General features: G+C 46.4%; 1 protein-coding gene across 1 annotated transcript in view; it reads left to right on the top strand.

Moving 5' to 3' along the window:
• Positions 1–17,999, top strand: part of PKNOX2 (PBX/knotted 1 homeobox 2) — a 1,229,177-nt gene that overhangs the window by 1,100,447 nt on the left and 110,731 nt on the right. Inside the window, exon 9 of the mRNA XM_086957319.1 lies at positions 936–1,012. Coding sequence (XP_086813445.1) covers positions 936–1,012 — 77 coding nt within the window. The remainder of the gene's footprint in view (positions 1–935; positions 1,013–17,999) is intronic.

The raw sequence follows: 17,999 nt of genomic DNA, 5'->3' as shown, positions 1-17,999 counted from the left end.
ATGCCAGAGTGAGACATGTGGCTATGCCACAAGAGTTCAGTTAAGCATGATCCACCAGCAACCTAAAGTACCTAGCAAGTCAGAGAAGTTTTGAGTGATGGAGTTCCTTGAGTGTCAAATGACAGCATGGAGGCACTAACGGGGTTTGTTTTTTGGCACCAGGCTTGGAAATGAATGTGTGCTTCCACATTTACACACTTCATTTGAAAGGTCCATGTACAGGTACATTACGGGGAACACAACCCTGTTGCCCTGTTCAGGAGAGCACTCAGTTTTCTGTCCATTGTGGGGGAACAAAGCTCTACCTCATGGTACCAGTCTTATCACTGAGATGTCGAAAGGTTTACAGAGCTACATTAATATGATTACAAATTAAATTGTCAATTATTGAAAATATAACAACTTTCAGTCTTTCAGTTACGTAGATTGTCTAAAAATGTACTGACAAAATGTAAACAGGGTAAAGAAAGAGACCTGGCCATGTGACTGGTTATTGAATAATCATATTGCACTCAGTGAATCTAGGAACCACCTTTAAGTGCTGTAATATATGCATGAGTGAACGCCAACTTATAACAGAAGAAATGAGTCAAACAGAAGGAAAAGGGAAATGGGAGTAGAGGGAATGTGCTTGGAACGATGGAAAGCGTTTAGTGACGAAAACATAGAAACAACCAAAATAATCATTGGCACATTGTACACCACAATCTTCTTCTTTAGAGTACCTCTTTCTATCACAAAATGCTATTTCTATAACTATGGAACTGTCCGAACGTCAGACCAATCATATATTTCAGAGGTTCTCCATTAAAATGGCAAGTGGTCAGTGCCTCCGCAACCTTTAAACCTCTGAATATTTGAACCTCAATACAGACACTTGACTGATCAAGACCCTGTAACTGATGCGACTTTATCATGTTATATGTTTTTTTCAGCACCCTTACCCAACAGAGGATGAAAAGCGACAGATAGCTGGGCAGACCAACCTTACCTTGCTGCAGGTCAACAACTGGTGAGTTCTTTTTTTCAAAACAGAAGGGTTGAGGTAAAGCAAAAACAGCACCTGCTTCCACTGTGGCTCAAAGGTTATGGTGATGGTGCTCAGGAGACCAAGGAACACAACCCTGTCTGTTCCTTCAAGGGTAAAACCCAAAATATGCATAAACTGGTGAGTTCTGTCTACCTTCATACTAACAGTTTTCTGTTAAAATGCCCTACTTTTTTAGGGCTGGAGCTTTTGATATTCTTTTTAAGGACTCCAGTACAAAAAGAGGAGCACTGTTATGGTTCTAGTTAATTGTAGGTGATTGTTTGTCCGCGTCCTCAATATCTTTAAATGTATTACATTTGAGCCAACATCCTTATGCCCTTTAGATTGCTCTCTGGTTTCAGTTGTATTATTTACTCTGTAAATGGTGCAGCTGCTTCTTATGAAAGTGTTTTTCAGTAACCTTTTTCTGTATCTTTATAGTTATCATTTTTTCCTTCAACTCTCACTCATATTACCCCACTAGGAATGGGCAATTATATTTGTGAGTTTGTTAATACACCTGAAGAACACATTTTCCTCCTTTGATTTGCTTAAGTCTTTTTAAATGGGAAGGAAATGAAGATGGAGGAATGATGCCACTGCCGAGAGCTGCACCCTGAGTGCTCGCTGCCCGGCCACTCCGCTGCACGCACCCGTATGGGTCCGCTTGCCTGCGGGAGGTGGGGTGACCAATTGGCATAAGTGAAAATTCAGGACGGTGAGTGTTAAAATTCAGGACAAAGGGTCAAAATTCAGGACAAAAATTCAAGACCGGAGGTCAAAATTCAGGACAAAACTTTTGGCCAAAAGGTACGTTTTACAGACATGCCAGAGGAGGTCTCGCAATAGTATAAAAGTAAGTAAATAGACAACCATTTAAGTACAAGTCAAAATACGTTTATATTAGGTTGAGACAATTGTGCACTTCACAGTTTTTCAGTATGGCTGCAGCTTGCTAATTTAGACGATTGAAAACTTGCATCTTGCTCCAGCAGGTATTAGACACCAGACAATGGTGAACCACACCTTAATACAAGTGGGGCCGCTTTTATTGTTGATTGAAAACTACTGGAACTTTGCAGTCCTCCCCCTTTCCAGCCTCTCAGGGAAACACTAGATGCCCGGTCCAACCAGTCCAGCCTTGCTACCACTCTCCAATGGTGCCCCTCATCTTCACATAGGCCGTCTCTCATGTGTATTTAATTTGCTTTATAGTGCTACTCATCCAAAGTATGTGGGGCAGGGTGTCAGAGTACGTTGCATCACACACACATCATATAGAGACAATGACTCATATAAACGTGAAAGTCAATGTATAGGAAATGTTACTTAGGATAAAGGGTGCTACAAGGTGTAATCGTTCTTTTATCTATCATTCAATCACCTTCCATTCTGTCCTTCCATCTGTGTGCCCATCTATATCCAAACATATTCAACCATTTGCAAACCTATCCACCATGTATCCGTCCATCCATCATTTCACTCATCCATCCCTCCATCCACCCTTTTACTTATCCATCCATTATTCATCCTTCCACCCTTTCACCCTTTCACCCCGTCCATCCAACCACCCACCCCCTCCCACGGGTCGCCACACTATACTGGTAACATTCTGTACAGAATAGGGACCATTTCAATGAATTCAGCAATTCTAACTTTGTACAACAAAATACGTCCGTGTCCAGGCCATGCGGACATTTCATCTACTTATAGAGCAAAACAGGCGAAAATTCGTCCATTGGAATAAATCCCCCACCAATTTGAATGCATATATTTCGGAATTTTCGGGAAATCCTTAGAGGAGCCCAGACTGCCCCATTGTCAATCTGTCTGTGGCAATTAGCCGGCATACAGAGTGACAATGGGCAGGGTGGGGCTGTTCTTGAGCTCGGGGAGGAGTGCGAGGTGTCAGCATCAAGGGGCTAAGGCTTCTCACAGGGGAGCAGTGCTGCTCCCTGGGATGGTCAAAATTACAGACCAAAGGCGTCCGTAAGAGGGTTCCTCACGGACAACGGGTTTGTGGGATCCCAATTACGGACGGTCTGTGAAATTTACGTACGGTTGGTTACTCTAGCGGGAGGGCTGTCCTGTGAACTCCACACCTTTCACGGGGTCCACTGGGCGGATGCGTCCCCGGTCTCCACTTAGAAGAACACTGCCATTTCACAGAGTGGATAGTTCAACGCGGCAAGTTGGGAGCCTTGTTGCTGGCATACGCTCAACGGGACTTCGCTGCTGAAACGGAAGGCTGAACGTGGTCAGCGGTAAGCCGAGAGCTCTGCTGCCACTGTATCACTTGTTTAAAGAGAAGCTGCTTATTGTAAAGGGAGAGTGGAATGCAGCAGGCTGAGAGCCCTGTCGCCGCCATGAGTCAAGCCTTATTTGGGCTCACCTGGCTCATTAGACACCTCTCACATGCTGCTGCTGACTGTTGAGAAATACTGCCCTCCCCTCCTGCAATACTGCTACAAGCTACGGAGCTTGCTATTGTGGAATAAACTGATCAGGCGTAGCCTCCTTCAGGGTCCTATGGAAACAGCGACACTGGGATACTTCTCTAGGGACACTTCTCCTGAATATGGGAAAGCCCTGCTCTTTGGATCTGCAACTCCCTGATGCTGCTACAGAGCATTCATTTTACAACTACTTAAGAGTGCATTTCCAGATCTGGACGACTAGGACTGGGGCAGTCAAGTACAACAAGCACATAGAGTACCATCTGCTGTCAAAAACCCTGCCAGCCATTTCCCTTGGCCTTTTCTTATCTTTTTGGGCAATCATTTCCTAGGAAAAGCAGTCTCCATCAAAGCCTGTCCTACTGCCCCTATCAGATTAGGCCCGTATTCTATCTTTTGTAGGTCTGATCTATGCAAGAACACGATGATAGATGATGGAAACTGCACCAGTTTATAGATCCTTTAAAATCTGTAGGAGCACAGGTCTTTCTACAAGAACCGGCTCTCTTGAAAATGATCAAAAATGACCAAGTTCAACTGGTATAAATGGAGCATGACGCTAGACAGACTTTGGCAAAGTTGCAACTAGAAACTAAATTATACTGTCCTTCTAGTTTGCCCTTTCTCTATCCAAATGATACTCTAAAGCATGGTCAATGAAGGGAACAAATTAATACTCGGGGGTCATGCCAATAGTAATTCATGGCTTGATTTTACAGATACTGTTGACTACTGGGCTCGTCCTCTCTTTTGTCTTCACAGGGATTCCCCCAGTAATTTATCATTGACACAATTCTGCTATTCCCTTCCTTCACTTTTACTTTTTTCATGACCATCTATACTTTTTTTGTGGTTGCTAAAAAAAACCCCTTCTCAGCAGTGAGTCTCACAGTGTATTGGAGCGGTGGGGCAGTTTTCAGGGTGCTGGTGCTCTCAATAGCTGTCTTGGCAGCAAAAGCAGTGAGGGGGGGCGAACCTTTTCTGAGCATACAGGGTGGGAATCAGGTGGGCTAGTTCCGGGATGGTGGGAGGGTTTAGGTTAAAGGGGTTGGTTAAAAGCAAAAGGGGTTGGTTAAAAGCAAAAGGGGTATATGAACAGAATTGCAAGAAGTAGTTATTATGCTGCTTTTATACTGGGGCAGTATCTCAAATAAAGTCTGTAAATCCATTTTTTTTCAATTCATAGCTTTATTCGATTTTAGTTTAAAATCATAAAAGCGTACAATTAAAAACAATCATAAAAAGTTACATACAAAAACACAAGATGTCTAAAAGATAAAAACATTGGTCCAGAGTGCAGGAGTAAGTTCCTTAGTTCCATATGACAATTCATAGTTTTCCGTACTTATGGCCAATATGCATTGTTACGGGGTGATTGAAAGCGGAAAGGCCACAGCCACTCAATGCACAGATGCTTCTAATCCCTCGAGTAAATTGTCTCTGCCTTTGGTCATAGTCGAGGGATGTATGCCATGCTTGGATAAAAATCGTGTAGGTCCCAGATGGATATAGGGCCGTCGCCTTCTCGGGGATGCAAAGTTTGCAGGTAGGGAACAATTAGACTACTTTTAAATCTTATTAGAACTAGGTCGCCATCAATGTCTTTTTGTAGGGGACCTAACCAGCCCACCCTTCTAACAGACATGATTGTACCATCAAGATCTAGAGGCAAGGGCCTATTTTTAGTTAGCCAATACGTGACTTTATTTAGTAGGTCTTGTTCCCGTTCGGTTTTTCCATGTTTGAGTGCTATGACTCCCGCGAGGACACACACGAAAGGTGCAGCCTCCGGAGGTAGCTGTATATGAGTTGTTTTATAAGGCTCTACTCTTGTAGCAGTAAATTGTGATAGACCAGGTTTGGAGTGGACTTTAGGGGCAGTAGGGGATGGTAAGTTAGAGACTAGAGGATGAGTTTGATTATTACTGTTTTTTGCAGGTGGCATTGGCACTTCGGTTGTACCAGGTGGGTTGGGACAGTTAGGTGTTACAGATTTTTCAATGGGAGGTAAGTTGGCCTTGATACTTTTCTCTATTCCCAGCAGCCTATCCTCTAGAGTAGTAATTTTTTCAATCAGCGGAGAAATGATTGATCTAACCAATTGTTCGATTTGAGACAGAAAATTCAAATTGAAAGAAGTTACCCGTTGGTCTAATTTTTCTACCGAATTTAGGGAGGTTAGTTACTGTCGATGAGGGGCTAGAGCACAGTTTTTGTAGTTTGGGTTGGTTCCCTGTGGGATTGACTCCATCCCACTTCCTTTTACTGGATGAGTGCTGGGGAAATACTATGTTTTGCGTATTTGCGTTTTTGGATAATGGGGAGTGTTCCGGTGGGTTGGCGATTGGAGTTGATATAGTGGTTATTTTGGCGGGGCAAGGTGGGGGACTTTTGATTTCATTTCTGACTTCCACAGTGGCATACCTAGTTTTGCAAAGGGAATTTAACTCGTCCAACAGCGAGAGGTTTTGCACTGTACCATTCGTTAGTTCGGGAGATTGGTTGGTGGATATGCTATCTGTAATCTTGCAAGATTCATTCGTGTTAGCGGTGGCGGAGAGGGCCTACCATGGTCTTATGACCCAGGACGTCAGCCTCTCTGGCTGATAGGTTTCTTGGTAGCCCCCTTGTGAGTCATGATGGGGTGTGCTAATGTTAGAGTATAGCAGGACAAAAAGACAATCTGGGGATATTTGGGAATTTTCGACTAGTGTCCAGTAGGGAAATCCCTTGCCAGTGTGTAAGGAGGGGTGAAGAACTCGTTATCTCAGTGATGCAGTAGAGTCAAGGGGGGTGGCCCGTCCTGTCCTCCTCCGGCCTCTGAGGGCCCGGGCTTAGCCTGGCGCCGCCCACGACGCGGAGGAAGCTGCTCGGCTTTGTGCGCCTCCGTGCGGGTGACTCCCGGAGGTGGGCGTGTCCGCAAAGGAGTCTGGGAGCTGTAGTCTTCCCCCGCTGCGGCCCCGCAATGGAGTTTGCTGTGGCGGCAGGGAAGACCGACAGCGTCAGGGGCCCAGACGAATGGTGCTGAACGAGTGGCCAATTCACCCTCCGACAGGTAGGTGTCCGCGGCAATCTCCCCCGCTCCTCAGTGGGAGCTGCTAGGCTTTGTGCACCTCCGTGCGCGGTGATTCCCGGAAGTGGGCGTGTCCGCAAAGGAGTCTGGGAGCTGTAGTCTTCCCCCGCTGCAGCCCCACAATGGAGTTTGCGGTGGCGGCAGGGAAGACCGACAGCGTCAGGGCCCCAGACGAATGGTGCTGAACGAGTGGCCAATCCACCCTCCAACAGGTAGGTGTCCGATTGGTTTATGTTCTTCCTAGAATTCTATATCTAAATTTGGACGAGCTGTTAACATTCAGAACGTTGGTTAAAAACAGCCAAGGCACTAACAGAAGAATTAGGATGCCGTCTTATGCTTGATGAAGCTTGTCACGCAAAAAACGCCTACTGCAGATCTTCTAGTATATTTAGACGGCAGTCATGGCCTTCTGATACATAAGTAACTTTCAGGACAAGAGGCTGCGAATCTAATGTATAAAGATCGCAGACCTTAGCCTTCTGGTATGCCAATAATTTTAAAGGCACAAAGCTGTGATAATGCTTGGCCAAGGAAAACCAGAGGCGAACGGCGTCCTATGTCATGCAACGGCTGATGGCGGAAAGATATCAAGTCTGTAAATGTATGTATCACACTAAAAAGAAAACTTTTCACAGCGAGAATCTTTACATTGTGATCAATCTTTGATCTTTAATACTGTTACTTAAATGCTTATGTTAGAATATCTCCGGTCTCAATGCTGCTAGCAAACGGCTTGTTCGGGAAGAGTTAAACATATATAAACCACACTTGGTATCTTATCAGAAGCTTATCTAGCCCATAAAGATAGAAGACTTCTCAATGACTTGAAATATCATGCTATTGTCTGTACTTCACAAAGTCTATCAATTAGAGGACCTGCAGTCCTTGCAAGCAAAACACTCACATACACAATTCTCAGATTTTTAGCAGACCCAAGATGGAGGTGGGTAATCGCTCATATGGCTATATCTGATGTGAAATATGTTTTGGTTAATTTGTTAGGCTCCAATGTCGACAACCCAGAGATTTTCAAAGCGCTAACTCTAACCTTATTGGAAGTACAGGGTGTGTTGATAATTATGGAGGACTTTAACTGTGTGATGAACTATGCCATAGATTCCACCAGCCCTAGTTATACTGTTAAACTGGCCAAAGTTAGGGCAGCGATTCCAGAACTTACATGCCTATATAACCTTAGTGACATATGGAGAACGTTATAGTCAGATCTTTCCAGGATTCACTTATTATTCATGCCCACACAGACAGTACTCCAGGATAGAGATGGTGTGGGCCCACAATCAAATTCTCCAGACTGCGGGGATGGAGCTGTGCCCTAAAATCACATTGGACCATAATCCTTTCATCCATAGTTTCCAACTCCTAGTAAATCTAGACGCTCTTTTCTTTTCCTCAATATTTATTAACAGATGATCTGTATATCACACATATGGAAGGGCTTTTGGTAGAATTCCTTCATAACAACGTTAATTCTACTAACTTTTGAACTCTCTAGGACTCAATGTAAGCTTACATTAGAGGTATCACTCAGCAGTGTATTTGGCGAGCGAGTAAAGCCAGAGAGGGTGCAGCTAAAGATGCTCGTGTGGCATTGGTTAGTCCGGAAAAATCTCAGGCCACTGCTGTTAAAAATATTGAACCCAGGCAAACCCAGATCTTATCTGATCTGATTTGTGCTCGAGCTTTAGCTGGTCGGTGTTTAAAGTAGAAGGTTACTGCGAATTATAGCAAACCCTGGTCTTCGCAGTGGGAATATGGTGAACAGGTGGGGAAGATACTGGTATATCAATTGGCAGACAAAAAAGCCAACTCTCATTAAAGACAATTATAGGGGTACGGATAATACACTACATACTAGTGTGAGTCTTCTTCAGTTCATAACATACTATGAAACCTTATACGCTGAATCTGATCCGATAATTCCTGACGAGCTTTCTAAGTATCTAGTAAGTGCAGCTCTTCCCTACCAGCAGGAGGAGGCTACTTTGCAGCTTACTTAAGTCTCTCAGAAGGAACTACTTATTGCTCTGTCGGCGCTACCATCAGGTAAGGCAGCTGGATATACCTCAATTACCGTGGAATTTTATAAACGGTTTAAGAATATCCTGATACCCGTGCCTGCCAAGGTTATACAAGAGATTGGCACTTCCGCAACCAGTCCTTTAACCTGAGACATCTCCAATATCGTCTTTTTCTTGAAAAAGGGTAGGCATCCTAATGAATGCAGCTAGTATTGGCCTAGTTCCCTTATTAATGAGGATGCCAAGCTCTATGCCAAAGTGCTGGCTAATCGTCTGGCCCCTATGATGCCAGGCCTCGTTTCCGGACAGCAGCACAGCTTCATAGTGGGTCGAGGCACCACAGTACATACCAACACTGCGATTATGGCCTTTGATCATGCTAACCAGACTGGGAGAAACTAAGGAATTATACTTTTAAATGCAGAAAAGGCCCTTGACCACGTTGCTTGGGGCTTACTCTCACGGCTTCAGAATTTCTTAGGTGGATCCAAGCCTTATACAGTATACCGTAGGCTAAATTGAGTTATCTTGGTATTCAATCCATACCTTTTCATATACATAGAGGGACACGGCAGGGGTGTCCCCTGTTCCCACTCTTATTTGCCCTTTACATTGAGCCCTTAATACGGACACTGATGATTAACGATAGAATTACATCTTTACATTCTGGAACATGGGATCTTAAGGTTACAGATTACGCTGACAATATTGCGATTTCCACAACTGATCCAGCTGCTTCTTTAGAACTATTCAAGACACAAACCTTTGGGTCACTTTCTGGTTATAAACTTAACACTAGTGATTAATAACTTTAAACCTGCTAGCACTATAGGATGTGTTTGCCATGCGGCAACTTATCTCGGTGTGTGTATCACTTCGTAACTACGATACATACTTAATCTGAATTATGAATCTGTCCTACATGAAGTCACTTAAAAGCTAAAAAGATGGCATAATCTCCCCATCAGTATTATTGCAGATGCAACATAAAAAAGATGTCGATACTACATAAATATAACTGAGGAGGTGTGTGATAGACCTGGTGTATGTATTTAAAATGGATAATGCGTAGATTGCCGTTTGAGGTGAGGGCTTCTGATAATCGGCAGCAACATTCCCAGTCGGCTACCGTAAGTGGAGGGTCAATCGTGTTGTTCCAGCGATCAGACTTTTATTAGTGTCCAAAGAGATTTAATCCCGAGCCGCACTATATCGTTTAGTAATTAGAATATGACGAGTGGGGTTTGTTAGGAGCAACTGGAGTGTGTGCAGTGTCAGTGTTTCATCAGTGAAGGTGCAATACCAGGCCTGGATAGCCATCCGTAGACTGTGATATGTAAACATGAACAGTGGGGTTTTGTTTTTTAAACACTGTACATACTCTGTGGTTATAAATTTACCATTTGGGTATAAATCTTGCATTTTTGTGATCCCAGCATGCTTTATTGTGGACAGAGCACCTGTTTCTTGCGTAACAGATAAGGCTGCATAATGCGCTAGTATGAGCATCAGAGCGTATAGAGGAATCTTAGCTGCTTTGCAGCCTAGGGTCTGCCAAGCGGCAATCGTGCAGTCAATTGTATTTATTTCAGCTCTGGGCGTTCCGTGTCTGGAATGAGTCAGGATGCTGTGTAGTGGGTTTTGGTGTGTGACCCCATCTTCTACCGCTATATGCGGGATACATTTGTGATGGTCATACCAGTAGTGTGCATATTGCTCCTGGGTACATAGATAATATAGATTCAGATCTGGCACACTGAAACCTCCCCTCTTTTAGTCCAGAGTGAGTGTGTCCCATGCTACTCTGGGTTGCCTGCCACCCAACACAAGTCTTACCAATTGAGAACGGATACCTTTTTAAAACTCTTTGGACGGAGTTATGGGAATATTGCAGAACAAGTATAAAAAACGCATCAGTATAATCATTTTGATCAGTGAGATTCGATTAGCAAGGGACAGTGGCAGTTTTATACAGCTGGATACTAATTGTTCCAGTTTTGTATAAGTTTTACCGTAGTTTTCCCTCATTACCAGCTCTGGATCCCAGTAGACCCACACACCCATATATTTTACTGGGTCCGTGGACCAGGTGAGTGGGAATTCGAGGTCATGCGGGCCGTGCGCTCAGTTAAAGATATTATGAGAGATTTACCCCAATTTATTGTGAGCCCGGAGAAACGCCTGAACCTGGTGTATTCACGGAGTAGCGGTGCCTGGTGGCACTGAGGTTCTCTGATGAATAGCACCATATCATCGGCATACAGAGAAATGCCTATGGGTTGCAATGTGAAGTGCAGTGCTGACTCTCTATGTCGCTGCCTAATGATGCAAGCCAGTGGCTCGAGTACCAGGGAAAATAATAAGGGGGAGAGATTGGCAGCTCTGCCTTATCACTGTGAAGATACGTATGGGCTCGACTGTCAAGCCGCCCAGATGCAGCCTTGCCGTTGGGTCTCTATACAGCAGCCAAATCCATCTGCAAAAGAACTCGGGTATCCCCATTCTTTGTAATATACTAAACATGTAGCTCTACTCAATAGAATCGAATGATTTGGCAGTGTCTAGCATGACTGCAACAGCCTGGAGGTCTGGGTCCAGTAGATGGTACATGGCAAATATTGAGCGCAGATTATGCGACGTGGTCAAATTCAAGCATCCCACCCTTTATAACATATACCGCCTTAGGGGAGTGTCCGTCTTTTTGACTGGATTCGTCTTTGTAGGGGTCTAGGTGTGTGTTTAGGTCTCCACCCCATATAATATCTGAGTCCAGCCAATCTAGGGATCTAAAGACAGATTTTATCCCAATTAAGCATCCTGACGTCTGAAGGATTATCATACAGAAGTGAAACTGGATTGGACTGGAAATAAAAAGTAACTGGAAGTAGCTTACCTATGCTTGGAATGCTGAAGAGAAGATCGTGGATTAACGGGATCAACTAATACGCTGACAAAATCCTCCCGATTGCGGAATCGAAGAAGAAGTCACGAAGCTCCGAGGAACCCAGAACCAGAGGCATATTCACTGTGCATACAGCAGAGTGTCGGTATCTACAAGGAAGGTGTGTACATCGCACACTGAGCCGTGCACGGAGCGGAGTACGGGCATCTCTAAGGGAGGTGTGTCCATCGCGAAAGGTGTGCCTAATCGGCCCCACCACAACCTGCTTGTGCTTTTCATCAGTACTGGGAATATGCGGAAACAGTTGGGCCACGTAGAAGAGTACAGGTGTTTGTAGGGAGGTGTATCCCTGTCCTAAACTGTGCCATATCTGCCCCACTACATCCTGCTCAGGCACTACATCGGGGTTGGGCATCAGCTAAGGCAGTTGCGACGCGAGGCGGAAACAAGCACTAGGCGCCCGCCCTGCCGCCTCTACACCTCTAAGTTAACCGCTCGTCCCCTGCATCGGAGTCAGAAATCGAAGGGGGTGGAGAACGCAGCGGTGAGAGCCAGTGGGCAGACCTAAGAGCCCCCAGCTTCACAAGAAGCCCAGGGAGAGCGTGAAGAGGAGCGAAAGGAGACCGGCGGATACCGTGGAGTATACTGAAGCGGGATTTGAGACGTGATGGCGCAACAGCATGATTACCTCTGGCCCCAAAGCTGGCAAAATCAGGAAGAGACGGACAGGCTCGGGGTTATGGTGGAAAGCTTAAGAAGCCAGGGGGAGTAGAAAGAACAATTGCAATCACCCACATGACTTGAGGTACTTCCAGGAAAGTAGTGAAGCACCGCTTTAATAGGGTTTTGTATATGAGGATTGTTGCTAGAATGTGGATTTTTAGCATGCTCTACTAAGAGGGGCTAGGCGAACAGGCAGCCTCCATTTTGGGGAGTGATTTAGTTGCTTGTTTGTACTTAACAACAACGAGTGGTAAAATGGAGTAAAAGAAATTAAAGATAGGACTTGTGTACCTTGATACCAGCAGAGGTATCATCAGTATGTATCACGGATAGAAGTCAAAAGAGGACTACACCAAAGGGATGGTGGTATAGAAATAAACAGAGGACTAAGGTGGCCAAGATTTCGGTCTCACTAACAGAGACATAGGACTTCATTCCAGGTTGAGACTACATGGCAACCATCTTGGTAGGGGCAAAACACTACTAGAACTTGAAAATCTCTATTTTCACTTATCAGTGAAGCAAAGAAGCGGGACAAAACTTTACTACAGTTCGCAACGGTTGTTTAATTGGCAAGCATTAGTGTGATTAAATCCTGAGTCTACTGGCACGTGCTTAAACCATAGTAATTTTAATCTCAGGCACAGATCTCCGCCAATAAACCCAGGGTGAGGGTCGCCACATACAATATATTAAGATCTGAATTCCCTTTAGTCTTTTAGCCTATAACTATGACAGGCCACCACCTAAAACCGGAAGGAAGGAACTCATACTCCATAATTTACCCTCCCACAATCTCTAAAAATGCCTCCAAAGCCTTTAAACATACCCTCCCCAGAACGAATCCAGAAATACTCATACTTGACCCATCTTTTAACTTAAAAAAGGCACGCTTATTAACGACTTTATTTTCTTTACTGCTAGAACGGCCACATGGAGAAGTGCAATGAATAACCTACTAACAATACATACAGGAATCTAAAAACATTCCATATGGAACTAAGCTGCTCATTACACCCTCAAGACAACTTAAGGCAACATTAAACATACCATGCTATAAAAACGGCACGTTTCTCATACAAGCGGCCAATAAAGGTCTGGAACGCTTTGACAAATTTTTCTCAATATTGAAAAATCACGCCCTCAGCAGCTCCAATTTAAAAAAAAAGCATTCCTAACATAAATTCCCAAGCCATCACCGTCCTGCAGGGGATCATACCGGTGATGGCTGAAACGGGCAGGGAGAGGGAGTCTCATCAACCTACTCAAATTATATCAATTGATTGCACCAACACCAATGACGAACCTCATATAATACATCAGGAAACCAGTAACACACAGTCCAATGATAATGGTAATCGGACTAAACACGAACACTGATCCCAATTGTTACATCAGGTGGTAAATTACTCGAGGGACAGTGAAACTGAATCTGCCAAGGCTATAGTATCACAGCAAACTGATATTACTTCGGCAGTTAAAACTGTCTCACCGAATGCTGAACAACATCCATGTCATGATTCCAACAAAGCAGAAGTCAGGGAAAACAACATACATCTAGCAATCGTTCCTTCACCTCTTGTCTTAAACTCCCATCCTACCCCTAGCATTGATCTCGACCCACTAATGGGAACTGCTGACAGGGTGGAAATGTCAAAAGTAGTTAAAGGTATCGAGAGAGGCACGACGGTGATCCTCAAAGGGAGTGGAGGATCTGTCCCTAAACACATAACAACATGCTCAGATCCTGCTGTGATAACCAAAGCAAATCTTCCTAGAGAGACTCCGACACAACAGCCAGCTAGCATACCCTATAGACTATTTTATTTATTTATTTATTTATTTATTTAGTGTATTTGTAGAGCGCAAAAAACCTGTCACCCAAAGGGCATCCTGGTGCTTTGATCAAGAAACCATACACTTTAACAGTTCAGGCCAATTATGGAAACAAGTGGGTTTTTAACGCTTTTCTAAATGGAAAGTAGTCCTTGTGACTTCTCAAAGGGAGTGGCAGGGAGTTCCAAAGTTTGGCCGCTGCAACACTAAAGGAGCGGCCACCCAACCTCACTCTGTGAAACCTCGGAACTACAAGAAGATGTGCCGAAGAAGAGCGGAGGGGCCGCAAAGCGGAGTACCATGTGAACATATTTTGCAAAGGAATAGGGCCCTGTTGGTGTACAGCTTTAAACACCAGACACGCAGCTTTATACTGTACCCGCAAATGTACCGGGAGCCAGTGTAGGTCTCTTAGAGCAAGAGTGGAGGAGCTGGACCTAGGGCGGGAGAGAGCCAACTTGGCGGCCATGTTCTGCACCCGCTGTAGCTTCCCGGTCAGGTTTTTTGGGGCCTCCAAAAGAAGCCCATTGCAGTAGTCGAGGCGACTTAATATGGTCCCACGAACTACTTCCGGCCTAGCGTGAGCGGGGAGAAGGGACAGAACTTTGCGCAACATGCGCAACAGCATCATATACGTAGAAGTGGTTTTATTGACGTGTATGTCAAGCTGCAGGTTAGGGCCAAAGATCACCCCCAAGTTACGGGCTGATTCCGCCGCCAGTACTGGCTCGAGGAAGGTACTAGGCCAAAAGTTCTCTGGAAGTGCCCGCGGAATCCGGTCGATGGAACAGTGGAGCACCTCCGTCTTAGAGCTATTAAATTGTAGGGAGTTAGCTCGTAACCAGTCCGCTGTGGCTGCCATGCAGCAATGGAAAGTATCCAGCGAAACTGCATTATTCCCTTCCAGAGAAAAGACCAGCTGGGTGTCATCGGCATAATTAAATGCCGAGACACCAAAAGATTTTATTAGCTGGACTAGAGGGCAAAGGTACAGGTTAAAAAGTATAGGGCTGATGGCCGAGCCCTGTGGAACCCCCTGTCCTACACTCCTTGGCTCAGAGCTGAATGGTGGAAGTGAAACCAACTGTTGCCTGCCCCCAAGATAGGATGTCAGCCAGTCTCTTGCCCCCTCAGTGACCCCACACTCCTCCAGTCTCCTGACAAGGGTCCAATGGCAGACCGTGTCGAACGCGGCCGACATGTCGAGCAGCACTAAAAAGGCTGCCCGACCACTGTCGACACGCGAACGAAGATTGTCCAAGCGCGGACTCCGTCCCGTGTCCGGGGCGGAAGCCAAACTGGGTCTCATCGAACCAACCGATGTTCTCCAGGAAACCTGAGAGTGAGCGAGTCACCCATTTTTCCAGAATCTTAATCGGAAAAGGGAGCAAGGAGATAGGCCTTTAGTTGGAGAGACAGGCCGGGTCCAATGTTGGCTTTTTTAGCAGAGGTGACACTACTGCTAGTTTCCAGCATTCTGGCACCGATGCCGACTCCAAAGATTGGAGACAGATCGAAAACAAAGGCAAGAAAAGATCTGCGTGGAAAGCCTTCCAAAATTTGGGGGGCAATGGGTCGAGCGGGGACCCCAAGGACACCGTATGTGCCACGTTACAGAATTCCTCGAAGGAGGGGGAAGGAAAAAACCTTAGTTGGGGTCGACTGGAGGGGGTGACCGGAGCTCCCAAACAGAGGTCAGGGGCGTTCAGCTGGGGTCGACTGGATGAGCTGCCCGGAGCTCCGAGACCCAGGTCAGCGACACCCGTCTGGGTCGACTGGGCAAGCCCACCGGAGCTCCCGCACCAAAGGCTCCCAATATGCGAGCAGAGCCGGTCGGCTGGGGTCAACTGGGTGAGCTGCCCGGAGCTCCCAGACTCGGGCCAGAGGCATCAGTCCGGGGTCGACTAGGCAGATCAACCGGAGCTCCCATACCAGGCGCTCCTGAAAGAAGGGCAGGAACAGTCGACCGGGGTCGACTGGGTGGCACGGTCGGAGTTCCCAAGCCGGTGCTAGAAGCAGTTGGCTGGGGTCGACTGAGCGAGCCAACCGGAGCTCCAGAGCCGAAGGCAGCAGGTAAGGGGTGCGTTAGGCCCTCTAAGATCTTAGCAGTCTTCTCCTCGAAAGCAATCGCCAGCGAGTCACAAAGAGCCTGCGACGCACGGACCGTGTTAGCCGCACAAACAGGGTGGGACAAGTCCCTGACAATTTTGAACAGGGCTTGGGATTTATTGGGCGCCTGAGTCAAGGAAGCTTCTAAGAAGGCCGCCTTGGCCCGCTTAATCTGTACCTTGTAGCCTTGCAGTGCGAGCATATACAAGATTTTTGCCGAGGCAGAGTACTGCTTCCTCCACGCTCTCTCAGCACATTTACAGCTCAGCTTCAATTGTCGTAACTCTTCCGTGTACCAGGGAAAAGCCCTGTTCACTCTCCCTCTGGATTTACGGAGGGGCACCACCTTGTCAAGCGTATCAGTAATCGACCGGCACAAAGAGGAATAACTTTCCTCCACCGAATTACTCAAGCGAAAGTTAGCAGGTATTAGGGAGGGCATAGGAGATGAGCTGAGTAATCGGGACCAGGGTCTACCCAGTTTCGAGAGTTCTACCCCGGCGCCTTCAGAGGAGTAATCCCCTAAGCATAGAGAAAACGCCACAAGCGCATGGTCAGTCCAGCATTGGGCTAGGATGTCGTTAATCACTGCCGATTGACCGTCAGCAAAAATCAAGTCCAAGACATGACCACCCCTATGTGTCGCCGAGCGGACCAGTTGCTGCAATTGGATGTCAGCAAGAGCTTGGCAAAGAGCCGTGAACGCTCCGTCTGCTGGACCCCCCTGTCATAGGTTGAAGTCGCCCAGGACTAACAACTTCGAGTGGGTGTTAGATAAGTCGTACACTAGGTCAAGGAACTCTGATAGAGAGGAAGCAGAGCCCGGCGGCCGATAACACAGCACACCCAAAATCAGTGTTTTCTCCAGATCTTTAATGGAGAACCCCATCAATTCAAAGCCCGATACCTCGCTGACTTTAAGCTGGAAAAGACACAGCCTTTCACGATAGATAATACCAATTCCACCACCACGGTTCTTCGGCCGAGGAGTGTGGATGATTTTAAAACCTGGGGGGCAAGCCAAACCCAGTTCAACTAAACAGTCCTCCCGAGTCCAAGTTTCGGTTAGGAACAACACGTCCAGCCCTGAAGAGTCGATCAGAAAGGCAATCTCAGTGTGGTGCTTGCAAAGCGACCGAACGTTGAGCAGCCCACAAGACAGGGATTGAGACAGAGATAGAACGGTGGCCCTCTGTGTCACGGGAGCCTGAGACGGTCTTAGTTCCAACAGATCCGTCCGAGAGTAGACCAAGCGAGGAGAGTGCGGATAGCCAGAGGTATCGGCCCTAGGCGCGCCCGTAACGCGAACGGGCGCAAACGGGCTTACCTCTGGCGCACCTCCGGCGCGCCTACGTCGCGCCCGCTACGCGTGACCGCTGCGCGCCTGGTCTTCCATCTTTATGAGATATTCAACCGAGCGGAAGTCAACCTCCAGCGTCCCTTGCCTTCAGCAAGATGGCGCCCGGAGTGCTCCTCGCCTTCGCCCCAACCCAAGATGGCGGTCGGACCCGCTAGACTAACTATATCCCGCCAAGTGCGGGTGAAAATACCATTTATATGCAGGTAAGCCTGAGCTGATTCCCCGGCCTAAGAATCCGGCCTTAAACGGTAAGAAATAGCAGCGCAGTCAATTGAGCCCTTTAGTAGCTCTTTAGAATAATGCCAGCGGCGCGAATATAATTTAAAAGCAACACAGTAAAAAAGCCACAGCAGTTACAAGCGCGCTGGTGCAAGATCTGACCTGCACAGCAATCTGGCATCTCTAATAAGCTTACCGAGTGCGGAAGTCCGCCTCCAGCGTCCCTTGCCTTCAGCAAGATGGCGCCCG

The sequence above is a fragment of the Lissotriton vulgaris genome, chromosome 2_1, assembly GCF_964263255.1.
Source record: "Lissotriton vulgaris chromosome 2_1, aLisVul1.2, whole genome shotgun sequence".
Lineage (NCBI taxonomy): Eukaryota > Metazoa > Chordata > Amphibia > Caudata > Salamandridae > Lissotriton > Lissotriton vulgaris.
This window is presented reverse-complemented; position numbering and strand designations above follow the sequence as displayed.